General features: G+C 33.4%; 3 protein-coding genes across 4 annotated transcripts; 1 reads left to right on the top strand and 2 right to left on the bottom strand.

Moving 5' to 3' along the window:
• The first annotated feature begins 807 nt into the window (after positions 1-807).
• On the top strand, positions 808-1,908 carry LOC126676609 (uncharacterized). The gene is made up of 3 exons (XM_050370844.2): positions 808-946; positions 1,121-1,549; positions 1,627-1,908. Exons 1-3 carry the CDS (start codon positions 899-901, stop codon positions 1,795-1,797), a joined length of 648 nt encoding a protein of 215 aa, XP_050226801.1. The 5' UTR covers positions 808-898; the 3' UTR covers positions 1,798-1,908.
• LOC126676589 (CSC1-like protein RXW8) lies at positions 1,780-9,650 on the bottom strand. 2 transcript variants are annotated; one of them, XM_050370826.2, is made up of 12 exons: positions 9,079-9,646; positions 8,432-8,735; positions 8,170-8,316; positions 7,698-7,761; positions 7,373-7,582; positions 6,575-6,751; positions 5,762-6,060; positions 4,588-4,864; positions 3,236-3,514; positions 2,571-2,804; positions 2,299-2,476; positions 1,780-2,206 (listed from the first exon to the last, which is right to left on the bottom strand). In XM_050370826.2, the coding sequence occupies exons 2-12, from the start codon at positions 8,710-8,712 to the stop codon at positions 2,145-2,147; spliced, it is 2,208 nt and encodes a 735-aa protein (XP_050226783.1). In that variant the 5' UTR covers positions 8,713-8,735; positions 9,079-9,646; the 3' UTR covers positions 1,780-2,144. The 2 variants fall into 2 exon arrangements, with proteins under 2 accessions (XP_050226783.1, XP_055960235.1); XM_056104260.1 differs by lacking the exon at positions 3,236-3,514 and having other exon boundaries at positions 9,079-9,650.
• A 1,691-nt stretch (positions 9,651-11,341) lies between these two features.
• LOC126665477 (1-aminocyclopropane-1-carboxylate synthase 9) lies at positions 11,342-13,521 on the bottom strand. Its single transcript, XM_050358294.1, has 4 exons — positions 13,317-13,521; positions 12,889-13,020; positions 12,641-12,801; positions 11,342-12,392 (listed from the first exon to the last, which is right to left on the bottom strand). Exons 1-4 carry the CDS (start codon positions 13,455-13,457, stop codon positions 11,501-11,503), a joined length of 1,326 nt encoding a protein of 441 aa, XP_050214251.1. The 5' UTR covers positions 13,458-13,521; the 3' UTR covers positions 11,342-11,500.
• Between the last annotated feature and the right edge of the window lie 489 nt (positions 13,522-14,010).

Here is a 14,010-nt window from a genome sequence, read left to right as displayed (position 1 = left end):
AGAAAATACATATAGATTAGTAATAAATATAATTAATATATGTGTAAAATATTAAACTATCCCCATAGCAACTCCTTTAATCATTTTTTTATATATTTATAAAATTAGTGTATAATAAATATGAATATGTTGATTTCAAAAAAAAAAGGATATGATGGAGATAAATATATATAGTTGAAATGCTTTGGTAATTAAAAACGTCAAATAAATTAGAACAAACAATTTAATGTATAATGTCAAATAAAATAGAACAGACACGAGCTTAATAATAAACCATGTTTAAGCTAAATAATAAAAAAATATTATTTTCGAAAGAAAAAATTGTCACTTTTGAAGTTTTTATTTTATTATAATTATTTAGAATATAGTATCTTTTATATCAAATTGTCAAAATTGGGAATAACGAGATTATCACATTTGGGAAAGTAATTAAGGATGATTTGAATTATATAGTCTTACATCTAAATATGAATTTTTAAATGTAAATTAAAAATTCAAACTCGAAATTTCATACAATAAATTTTAATCTCATACCTCTATGACTTGTTGTTGTGAAAGAAAATGGGTTACAATAAATAGCAATTTTTGTAGCTTAATGTAGATCACAGATGACGGAAGCAGTTCACATTTTGTTTTTCCAATTACAAGAAATGTTTTGTTGAAATAAAAAAGAAAGAAACATTTTATCTTTTTAATTTGTTGGGCACTTTTAACTGCTAGCCCAACCTGTATCTACTCCGATAAATGTCCGCCCATCATGGCCCATAACGAAGTCCAAATGGAAATGAAACTGAAATGGCCCGCAACACAAGGGCTAAACCCTAGCGGAAACCAGAAAGGGTGAGAGAGGAGAGGAGAAATAGCAACTGAATTATCCCAACGGTCAACGCTCTATTCAATGGCTCTTCCGGCGTCTTCGCTGTTTGCTTCACATCCAAAAACTCAGGTTCCCTTTTTCTTTTCTTTCTAATGTTGCACTTTCACACAATAATTAATCACCATACAATGCTTGCTTCATACTTTCAAATTATGTATGCTGCATTTTTTATATACTTGCCAACATTGTCTCTCATTTTTAAATCACCTCAATCATAAATATACGTACGTGCTTCCCTTTCAGCTGCATATCAAATTGTTTAGCCGCCAACCTTGTCAATTCCATGCACGGCCCTTGTTGTTGCTTCATCCCCGTCTCTCCCCTATGTGTTGTATGAGAATTGCAAATGTAAATTTTGGCGATCCGAATAAAGTTAAGTTACAATTGAGTACTGCCAAGCAGAGGTTATGGGAGGCCTCCCCTAGTCCAGTGAAAGAATTCCCGTGGGCAGAGGCAGCCAATTTGCTGCTAAAGCGATTGATGGTTATCGGACAGGCCGCATTGAAATGGTCTCTTATCGCACTTTTTGTTTTGAGTTCTGTTTCAGATGTTATATTTTCTATCTCTAGAAACCAGGAGTTGATGATTCCAATTGGTCTTCTTATGGGCTGTTTGATGACCGACTTTCTCAAAGAGACACTGCAAGAACTATTTCAAGCCCCGGAGCCGGAGGTAAATTTTATTCATGTGTTTTTGCTCTGCGTATTTGTGATGCTTCATCTGATGGATTTCTGTTACTCATCGTGTAGGATACGCGATTGGATTTGACATTTATGATCGTCAGTTGCTTCTTCCTTCTTGTTAAGGTCATCTCTACATTTTTTACAACACGACCACAAGCACTACTTCTACATGTTGCTAATGGCGGGTTGCTGCAAGTTTTGTGGCTGTGGAGATGTACATCCAGAACAACTGAATGAGACTGTTCATTACTTCTGTGTATATATTTTTCTTGGTTGTTTCTTTACAGAATAAATATCCAAGTAATAATCGAATTGTTTGATTTATAGTACAAATCAAGGTTTCTACTATTCTATTATGTGTAAAATCTATAACGACATACAATTATAATTTTCTATCTTGAAGGAAGAAAAAAATTCCTACAAAGTGACAACCTCAATCCAATACCTACATGTGTAACACTTAATTTGTCTATCATGCGCCACATTTGAGTTCATGAATGAGGACTACTCTTTAGACACATCGCTTGTAATCAACTGCTGAAACAGTGTTGAGTGTATTTTACTTTATATACAAACAGAATGAGTCAACTTTCCTTTTCAAAATTGACATCAGCCCATGTTTCACTTCCTTCACTTATTTCCTTTCCTGAAAAATGAGAGGCATACGATATAGAAACCAATCGATTTGATGCCAGAAAGAATAAATTATCCATATTCAATTGAATGCTCACATCAGACCTGATTTAGCTTCCTCTGGATCCTTGGCACTTTTAAGTTGATGTGTTTCAGAAGATAATACAGATTCACAAAAGTGATGAGCTGTTATTGGGAACTGACAATATGCGGAACGCAATTGTGTGTGGATCTCCTCCATTCTCCCCGACTGTTCATCGTCTCTATCCATCTCTATGAGAATCTAATCACCTCAACCAAACTTCAGAATACCAACAATATGCAGATAGACAGAAAGCACACACAGAAAGAGAAAAAAAATCCAGATCCATAATTACCTGTATAGGGTCCTTGACGAAAATTGGATAAAACCGCTGCCTGCAATACTCGTTAAATAGCAGAGTGAAAAAGACCAGCGGAAAGATGAAACCTGATGCAATTGGTGATTCTTTGATCCCAAAGACACCGAGAGCTATAACTTGTGTCAACACCAATGAGAAGATTGTCGTGTTGTGAAAAATAGGCCAAAAATGCCCACCGCCTTCATATTTTGGAATATAAACATTGAGTATCTGCAAAATCAAGATGAAGAAACTAACATAAAGGAACCCTTCACTGACAGAATAAGATTAATAGAAAAGGACATCAAACAATAGGCTATAAGCATTTTTAAAGCATGTAGTTCTTCTCGTACAGGCGGCGCTATCCTCGTGCTGGTGTACATTGCCAACCATAAGTAGCAGAGCACACTTATGCACCCTAAGGTATCTTCTATATAAAGGAAATCTGACTGTAGCTAGAAGTAAGGCTATTAACTCGAAAAAATAAAAGCTTGCAGTTAAAGAAAAACATGCAAGAACAAATTGTCCTACTGCATGGAAGGAACAATTACTGCTTAAAACAGAATTTGCTATTTCAGATGTCGAACATTTCAATTTAAAATTTAATCCATCCATGCGCACAATAAGAATGAGAACAGAAAGCAGAGACAGGAGATTTTCACCTGGTTACGGTATACAAGGTAAGCTAGGACAAAGTATACCAGTAAAATAGGTATTATTAAGGGGGCCATGACTGAACACGTGAACCCAATAAGGCCAAACAGTAGGATCCTTGGAACTTCTGTATGGTATGGGAAAGTCATAAGGTCATCAGACGAATCTTTACCATTTCTCAGAATGAATTTTTTAAACATGTTGCAGCTCAGAGGAAAAAGTTGCATCACTTCACAGGCTAAACCAGCCCAACCGGATGTTAAAACATAAGTCATGAAGAAGGTAGCCTGCATATGCGGGAAGCAGTTATTCTTCACAATTATATAGTGGATTTCGACTAATCTTTTATTAATATAATTACGACGCAAATTTTATGTTAAGCAAAGAATTTTTATATATGTTTTAACTAGTTTGTATAGGCAGTATGATATTGACTACTCCGCAAAAAATTGGATGTGACCAAGTTCAAATCTTACCAACTGTATGTAATTTATTGTATTCATATTTAGTAACAGTTTGTCCAGAAATATGCTTTACTATGTGACACGAGGAACAATAAATAGATGTAGACATGATTAGAAGAGTTATTTTTCAACTATACTAACAAGCATTCTAAGTATCCACACAGGTTCATCTTCACCTGTAGTGTTTATCATACATATTTACTTCACTATTAGTCATGATGCAATTTCTTTTTATCTTTATGACCAAAAACAATGTCAAATTTGTAAACAAGAAGATATGATAATGTTAACTTGAAATTGTTAAAGAAGCAATAGGAGATAACATTATTATATTAACTATTTTAACCTGAACTTGTAAGAAAGTGGAATTGTTTTAGTGAGATCCATAAACGATATAACCTTGTCATTCTTATAGCACTCCACTGAATAATTTATCAGCTGATAAGTACAATTGTAGATATAAAGAAGCACAAGCATGTGACATATCAGAAATTTATTAGAATTGCTATTTCTTGCAAGCAATGACTATATGATAATAAATGATATGAACCATAAGATTACCCTTTGACGTCAAAACAAGTAAATTATGTCCGGAGACAAGTTAGGTTTTAACTAACCAAAGTTACTGTAAGAACAGTTCTACCAAAACAGAAAATTTGCCATTATATTTCATGTGCCACATGGATTTATTCTTCTTTATAGCACTAACTTTTACAATCTTAAACTAGTAAATAAGATAAGAAGAGCAACGTAGTAACTAAAACCAGCTTTTTACTATTAAACATACAGGAGCATAAAAGAAAGAAAGCAGCCAGACTAAAAGTAATAAACAGCAAGCATAATAGGAACTACATGAACGGATGGATTAGTAAACTCAAGTTCACGAAAAACATTACCTGAGTAGGTATTGCTTTCGCAAGTTGCATAGGGATCTCTTTCACGCTAGTGAAGACAGTCAATTGATTAATAACAGAGCCTGAGAGAATATTAACAAAGAAAACATTCCATATCGTGAAATACAAGATTTTCAAGGCTGCACTCTTTTTCCTTCCACTACGCGAGAAAGGCCCCTCCACTGATGAAAAAACCATCATCACAGGCGGAACAGAATATAGAAAAAGCATCAAGATGACACTAGGCAAGTAACCTGTCAACACCTGGCTCATAATTTTTCTGCCAAAAAAAAAAGGTGTCATTTATCTGAAACTACGACAAGGTACAATTTTCCAGTAAAGTGGAATTTCACAAATATAACATGTCAGAGGAACGGTACAAAAGAGTAAAAAATTGCCAATTCCATTTACTTAAGGCACTATGCTATTGTTCAACTTGTATTTTACTTCAACATTGGTGGATCCTAATCAGACACATTCCTGAGGATGTCAAACAAAATAAAAAGGCAATAGCTTAAAGCAAGCACTAGACCAGATAGCTGATACAAAACTCGCATATTTTAATGCAACAGAGAAGGACAAATATGGAAGACCAAATAAGGCAAAGCCAAATAGCTGGACCAGACAATCAAAATTAAACAAAATTGAGTTAACAGATCTAAATAATCTAGATATTTTAGATACTGTCTAATGCGGTTATGACAATCAAGAACCCAATTTCTTATACTCCCTCCATCCCAAAATGGTAAAAAAAAATTAAAGTCTTTTTTGGGACTCCCATATATAAAATATTTTTTATTATTAGTTAAAGTCAAAGACACCCTTACAAAAATGACATGGAGATTACCTTCTCTAGTGGACTTATTCACTATGTGATAAATGTGTTCGAGTTCCAATAGAGGGGTATTTCAGAATATAAATGACAAGTTAGCTAAAATTAACTAACATTCTTATATTCTAGTGCGTATGAAACTTTCTGATAAATTTGGGACCGAGGGAGTAGTTGCATATGCTGCCAAATAAAATTTAACTGAAACTGCACATATGAAACAGACTAAATATGTCAAAACTTATCTCTTAACCATGTAAAGAATCAATAAAGAAGCAATATCTTGAATATATGCCACAAGCTACAAGTAACTAACAGTAGCATTCACCACAGCAACAGATTACTCACTTTTTTAAGAGTCCCCTCAGAAATGGGAACATTTTTGACAGCTTATCTAGTTGGGTCAAGCCTTGCACAAACGTCACAGGAATCAGGAACACAAACATGAATACTATGGAAGCCAACAACGTTCCTATCTTCCGAAGCCAAAGCTGTTTATATGGAATAGAAATTTTTGACCATAAAACATCATGTGGTTCAGGGGCCAACTCTGTCACCCATAACATGGGATTTGGTGATTGAAGCATCTGTGTGGCAACTACAGCAGAACAACGAGTCTTAAAAAATACAAAAGCAGCAGCACACTCCTGTATTAAACCAATTAAACTTTCTTTAAAAACACGACCATTTATGCAGATTAACAGAAGTTAAGAAGAAATAATGGCTGTCAAAGGCACTGTAAAACGATAAACCCAAAAACATGTAAGAGATTTAACAAAAGGTAAATAAGCATTAAATATCTAGATGTTACTCCCTATCAATACACATGTGGATCAATTGTCAGGTCCGATAAATTTACCTAACACCCCAATTGGTTCTGAATTTAAGTTCCACATACATGCTGTATGTATAAGTGCTCTCGAAAAGTGAAAAGGCACAAGTTGAGTATATGTTCTAGTCATGTAATTTCTTTACATCTTAGTTCAAAACTACAAAGGGACTAAGAGCTCTAACAAAATTTCCCTTAAATGGTAAAACCAGCACGAGGTTCGGCAAGAAAAAAACATATAGGGGTCGAGATCAAATGAAAAACCACAAAAAGAGTAAGAATCACAAATGTCTCCTGTATCTTTATTGAATTAAACTGCTCGAGATTCTTACATTTTCTCTTGTAGCTACATTAAGATCAGCGAAGCTGATGCAATCCTTAGCAGTCTCTGCTTCGCTTGCAAGAATCTTAAAAGAAGCAGTAGTTTTTCCACAAAGACAACATGGCCTTAGACTTGGTCGATCAACAGGAACGGGAATAATCAAGCTGCACATCTTCTCTGCATCCAACTTCATATAAGGCACAAGGATCAATTGTACATAAGTAACAAGGAGAGAGATTAACAAATACTCTAATGCACCATAGCAAAAACCGCACAAACTAATATACTTGAGTAACAAGGAGAGAGATGAAGAAAACAATGTTTGATGTTCAATCAAAACTGCTCCTCAGCAAAAAGAAGGAAATGGACAAAGTACCAAAATAAATAAATAAGTATACAACAGAATCTACTTACATAATAAACGGGGGTGGGGGTGGAAGTTAAAGATAATGGGTAAATGTTGATAACTCAAGCTACAAACTTGAATGTAAATCAAAAGATAGTAAATTACGAAGTTTTCAGATATCAAAAACTTACATGCAAGTTAAAGAGTTTTAAGACATTTTTTCCAAAGCATACGCTTTAAACTTATTTCAAATCCTTTAAGGAATTTTTTGGAGAGAAAAATGTTCACATCCAAGTTGTTAAATGTTACCTTATCATCTCCTTCTAAGAGAATACATAAAAATCAATCTCGATGAGTACTATTTAAAAAAAGAATTAGTAACTTAAATATAGAGGACGTAAATTAACTAAAAATAGCATTGCATTGAAAGTAGACCATGTTGATTAAAAGGAAATAACTGACCATCAATTTTCGAATAATGCTGCGTCTATACACCATTTGGTGTGACAAGTAGCTTGATGGATAATAATTTGTAAAGAATTTTTTCACTGTATCATTGAATGATTCTTCCGGACACCATGGAACTGAACGGACAAGAATGGTAAAATGACCAGGATTCAGTGAGGATTTAGTTATATGCGCCAACCTCATTTCAGTAATGCTTTTATACTCCTACAGAAAATGGCAAAAGGTTAAGCAACAATAGCATATTTACACATGCGCATACAGTCAGAAAGCTAACAACGAAAAAAGAAGAGAAAAGCTGAACATATTTTTATATCCTTACAAAATAAAGGAGAACACAGGCTGCACAGGATATGATATACAAAGCAAGACAGTGCGCCCAAAGCCTGACAAGGATAAAACCAAAAGAACGTAATTAATAATTAACCATAACTTGTTGTGTACAACATGGGTCACAAATCTACCGGATTGACATCAGAAATATCGATCCAAGAGAAAAGTTTGCAAAATAGCCAGGTACAGATCAAAAGTTCCTACAACCAGTCCAAGTCTCTTGAATGATTTGCTCCTCCACAACAAACAAAAAATTGCACGCTTTTCAACCCCTCCTCCCCCCCGCCCTCTAAATCTTAATCAGGAAAATGAAAGTTCTCCTTAGAACAACATTAAGCTAAGCAAGCAGAATAGAATAAATGTAACAAAGCTACAGGTTTAAGTTTTCATCTTTGAGTCATTGAAAATGATGGTTTAATAGATGCGTTGAACATTCAAAGATAAATAAATAAAACTCATACCATCTAGAACCTTCTTTGACATTCCCTATAGTGAATACATGCAGTGACTCTGATGCAATATACTTATGTTCCATGTCTTTGCCATAATAATTCATCGGAAGCACTAGAAGAAGACAAATTATCGCAGCAATAGAAAACACACGGATACTGCAAATAACAGATATATCTATTAGTTAGACAACAGCAAACATTATATTGTGTTTAACAATCAAGATAGTGTCAATCATGAAACGACCATAACAGCACAAAATTTAGTTGTAACCTGAAAATAAGCATGCGTTGGAAAACTAATGCATCAAGACCACCAATAGATAAAATTTCTTCTTCAGTTGTTTCCCAAGCCTTAACTATCCAACTAGGCGAAGGCACAAATCTCTCGATTGAGAAAACATCGGAGCTTCGTAAGCGTACTGAAGCAAGTCTGCGGCCAAAATAAACAACCCTATTGCTGGGTTGTTTTCTCAATACAGAATATAAACCGAAAAGCACTATGCATATGCCTACATTAATCCCAGCTGAAGTCAAAAGTGCAGCAATGTCCATCTGTTGTCACCCACTGTTGTTATCTGCAAATTATGATTACAATATTCTATCAATTTACTTTGTTGAATAATTCCTCAAAGAATCATGCCTCGTGATTTCATTTCCTCAACTCAAGTTAAAGGAATTGAATTCTAGCAACTATGACCTTTCCACAAATGAAAATTTAACTAAACAGAATCCAACTACAATTGGAATCTTTTGAATTTCCCTTTAAGACTATAAACTTCTACTTTTGATGCAAATCCTAACGGAATTCAGTTACTGCCATGTATAAATAAACTTCACTAACTTCTCATACTCTATAATTTAACAAATTTTGCACTTAAAAGGAAAAATAGAATAAAAGGAATGAATAAGAAAGATTACCTGCCAAAAAGCTTTGATTCGCCAAAGCAGGAAAGGAATGACCAAAATATTAACAATAATTGAAATTCTGCAAAAAGCTTATAATCCATTTGATACGCGGTTTCTTTAACTTTACATTAATAACCAGATAATGATATTTTATTGATAAAAAAAAAAAAAATCAATCGAGTGATACAGAGAATGATGAGTAGAATGAGATAGGATTAAATGGTAAACCCCGGAACCATAAATTAAAATTAGGAAATTAAACAGAATTTTCAAAAACGTAAATTTTTTTTGCCGAATTTTTTAAAAAACGTAAATTAGAAAGGAAATAAACTGGACAAGTTAGTTACTACTTACTAGTACTTAGTACTTACGAGTACCACACGCGAAAATTTTAAAAATAAAAGAAATTAGGAGTGGAAATTTGGTAAAGTAGGGGAAGCGAATAGAACGCCATATGGTCAGTTATCATGAAGATTCATGAGAGAGCGACGGATGCGCCACGTGGCGGACAGGAATGGAATAGATTGAACTGTCAAGTGGTAGATCAAACATGCCGACTTCTTTTAACATACAGATACAGTGGAGCAGACTGTTTTTTTTTTAATTACTTTTTTAATCTTTTGGCGGTTGAATTAAGTTTTTTTATGTGTGTTAGGGTGTGGTACGGTGCACGCTAAGTTGATTGGAGTGAACGTGTTGAAGGGAGTGTAAGCCCGGAATACAATGGGTTTATAAGTTGGGCCTAGACTAAAAACTATGGGCCTGAAGTATTTGTTGAGATATCTTTTGCAAGTCCTTCAAATTTAGCTGGATGCGAAATTTGTGAAAATGGCCGACCCAATCTTAATTCATCACTTGTACGGTCTGCAAACTTTGAGTTGGAAATAAAAAATTACAACAATAATTCATGGCAAAAGATGAGTCCAAATGAATAGAATCATATATTCATGAAAATAATTTGAAGAAAGGGCCATGATAAATCAATTGGAAGTTGTAAAACACACAAAAAATTTGGTGAAGCACAGAATAGATGAAATATATAAGAATTTTTTAAAACATAGATGTTTTAAATTAGATTATGAAAAATAAAATAACAGTTTATATTGATTTCAGTACATAAATTCAGGAGAAGATATATCAATACAATGATTAAAAATCAAACCGAAACGACAATTGAACCAGTTGAACCGAAAAGTAGCCAGTTGTCCGGTTCGAGGTACCCTAAAAACTAAAAATATTGATCGAACCGGTTGAACAGGTTAGATCTACCTCATATCTAAAATTTACTTTTTAGGTGTGATTTTATCAAAATAACATAGCTACTCTATTTAAATTTATTATCTAGTATGTATTTGTACGAGTTATTGATAAAATAATGTAAGTAAATACCAACTATTCAAAAGTTGAAGTGAGAATCTTGCCTCCCAAGAAATTTATCCGATTCGAGCGAAAAATAATTTGATAGTAAAATTTAAAAATACCATCTTATTATTAAGACTCGTCATATAACACTGGCTCATATGTCATATACCAAAACTATATAATATATTTTTAAACATCACCACACATATATTCATATTAAAGATTCAAAAATGGTGTGTTATACAGAGAAATCATTCTTATTTTTATCATATATGTGATATATTTTTATTAATATTAATGATTAGGTCTCTTAAGTTTTTTATTCTGAACTTTTTTTATGTGATTTTATTATTTTCTATCTCTTAAAAAATAAATTAAAAATATTTATCATTTTACAGTATCATTTATCCATTGGCAAAATTTGTCTATTTTACATATTGATTGATTCTATGACCCAAAAAAATTAATTAATCTTTGACAAGTAAATATACCGATTAATATTATGCTCCATTATTAAATTCTTAACATATTTCAATGAATTAAAGATAGATTATATAGTTGCTAATATTGTCTTTGCTAGTATTTAGCAACGGAATGTTAAATTCCATCTCTAATAGTGACAGTCGTAATCTGTTGCTGAAATAAAGACAGATTGGTGAGGAAAGTCTGCCCCTGAATCCGTTGTTAATTGTTTTAATGATATTACACTCTCCGATTATCAAATTTATATACCATATATTATCACCTTGTCACTCTACAATGCCAAATGAAATTAGACAGAAAAATAAACTTGTAAATCATAGCTGGGAAGGATTCTTTTAATTAAATTCGAAGATGGGATTCTAATCCTTAATTTACATAATTAATGTTAAACTAAATATGTAAGCAATGATAATTGTATGATCTTCTATTTCTCCACCAAGTAGGGCTAAAAACAAACAACTTGATAACCAACGTAAGTATTTTAATATTCCTAACAAATATTATCGCGAGGATACATACTAGCCATGCGTAAATGTAGAAACTTGGGAACTTTCTGTGAACATTTTAGCAGCTGCTTGCTAACCATCCATCAAACTGTACAAATGTACATAAGCGACGTCGCACTGATGATTGATCCTGCAAAACCCTTAATGCGTTCAATTGCAACAGTTAAAGTTTCTTCAGACATATTTGCAAAGCAAATTCTAAACCATCCTGGTTCAGAGCAATGACAAGAAGATCCGGCAGAGATATTTAATCCAGCGTGTCCTAAAATCTTTTTCCATAGCTTTATCTCTGCTTCGAAAGTTTGTTCACTTAAAAGATGTCTCATGTCTACCCAACAAAACAAGCCGGCATTACTTTTCAAGCACTTTATTCCTGCATTTTCAAGACCTAAAATCAGCATTTCTTTTCTCCTTTTTAATCTCTTCTTATTTTCTTCCATGTATTTGCAAGTAAATTTCTTGTCTGAAAGCATTTTTGCGAGTAAATACTGAGTTTGAGATGAAACCAAACCGAAACTCGACATTCTAGTAGCAGCAGCAACTACTGTTTCATTGTTTGAGTATATCATACCGACTCGAAAACCGGGCATACCAAGATCCTTGGAGAGACTGTAAACAATGTGAGTCCGATTCCATAGGTCAGATATTTCAAGATTTCTGTCAGTTAGGGCTTCTGTTATGCTTATGAAATTAGGGCAATCGAAAACTGTGCCTGAATATATCTCATCACTGACTATATGAACTTGTTTTGACATGGCGAAGGTAATGAGAATATTAAGCTCATTTCTAGTCATGCTTGTGCCTAAAGGGTTTGAAGGATTGGTGATCAAAATCCCTTTTGGGTTCAAGCCAAGTTTTAGGGCTTGCTGGTAGGCTTGTTCTAGAGCAGGCAGGGTAATTTTGAAGGCATTTGAACTTGAGCAATGTATTGGAACAATTTCAACCTCAGTTCTCCATTTTAGATCTCTGTCAAACCTGTCATGCATGAGTAAAATAACGAATCCCAGTCAGATGATTAAACAGAATTGAGTAAAATATTATTATGTTCATGTAACTATACTACTTTTACGGATTGGACATTTAATTTATTATACTTTGGAAATATAACAAATAAAATATTAATAATCATTTTGTAAAAAAAATATAATCGGGATAATCGTAAAAATATTTAATCCTACAGAAGAGTGTATATAAGTAGAAGGAAATTATTAAAGAAAAAATACCCTGGGTAGTATGGGGTAGGAAGAAGGAAGGCATCGCCACGTTGAGCCAGGCAAAACATGAGAGTCTCATTGGCTGAAGTTGAGCCAGCAGTAAGCACAAGCTTGGTTGGATCATAATTTACCTTGTTTCTTCTTATTTCAGCCATGAACTCTACTAGTGCCTATATAAAAATATACGAGTAGAATCAAAATCATGATTAATTTAGTAATGATTAACTTCTTGTGGGTGTAATAGTAAAAAAATTTACATTCTTGAAAGCTGGTAAGCCATGATAGTCTTGAAAAAGAGCAAGTTCTTTAAAGATGGAACCTCCGTTACTCTTCATTTCCAGTGCGTCTGGATTTTGTTGAAGCCAAGATTCGAGAAGGTCAAAGCAAAGCTGCAAAAGAAAATTTGTTATGTTAAATCATCAGTTTCTTTATTAACGTTGCAGTTGAGTGAGAGGAGTATTTTCTGACTTCCTCTCATAGTTCTCAAATGAACAATAAATGCAAACATGGCCACCACCTCATATATAACTTTTGTGTTGCTGGATTCTTGAAACACAGAGAATAAAATTAAAAAAGTACAAATTAACGACAATGTGGTGTGAATTTGTTTTATTCAAACCGAATTTCCCTCAAATGATTTCTATAGTGCATAAAACAAAAATCCATTTCTTAGTAAGTAAGCTACCTGATTCTCAGCAAGACCCATTTGGATAATCCCATTAGGATTATGAAGGTGGTGATATGGGTTCTTGTCGTACTCTATCCATCCAGAGAAATAGGAAGAGTCTTGGCCATGGGAATCACTAGCAGCCTTAGCAGACAACATTATAGGTTTTGTCTGTATATATGTATTTTGTAAGTAGCTTGAAGTAGTGTAGTATGAGCCCTAGCTAACTGTTAGTTAAGAGGTAGGTTTGAAAGAGAGAGTTTTGAAAGGGAGTTGTAACACTTGTACTCAAGGATTTATATAAGAGAAAAAATATGAGAGTGGCCCAGAGATCTTGAAATTCCCCGACCATACGCATTAGGTGAATTGATGGTGCTTTGTTAAAATAAAATTGATGGTGCTCCTTCTTTTTGACCATTACATTGCTGCAGTTTCTCTTATTTCTGGCTTTTTGAACGCTACTACTATCTGTTACGTAATGTAATCCGGAAATTACTACTTTAATTCTTTACTTAAAAATTTATAAGAATTTTAGAAAAAAGTATTTGTACGGAAATTACAATCATTTTTAAGAATTTGCTTCATATATAATTTACTATGTACGTTAATATTAATACTACTACCTGATAATTATTTATAATTTCATCATTATGTGAATTATCATGGGATGTTCACAGTGATAATAATTAATTTGATAAATAGATGAAATAAT

The sequence above is a fragment of the Mercurialis annua genome, linkage group LG1-X (assembly GCF_937616625.2).
Source record: "Mercurialis annua linkage group LG1-X, ddMerAnnu1.2, whole genome shotgun sequence".
In the NCBI taxonomy this organism is placed as follows: Eukaryota; Viridiplantae; Streptophyta; class Magnoliopsida; order Malpighiales; family Euphorbiaceae; genus Mercurialis; species Mercurialis annua.
This window is presented reverse-complemented; position numbering and strand designations above follow the sequence as displayed.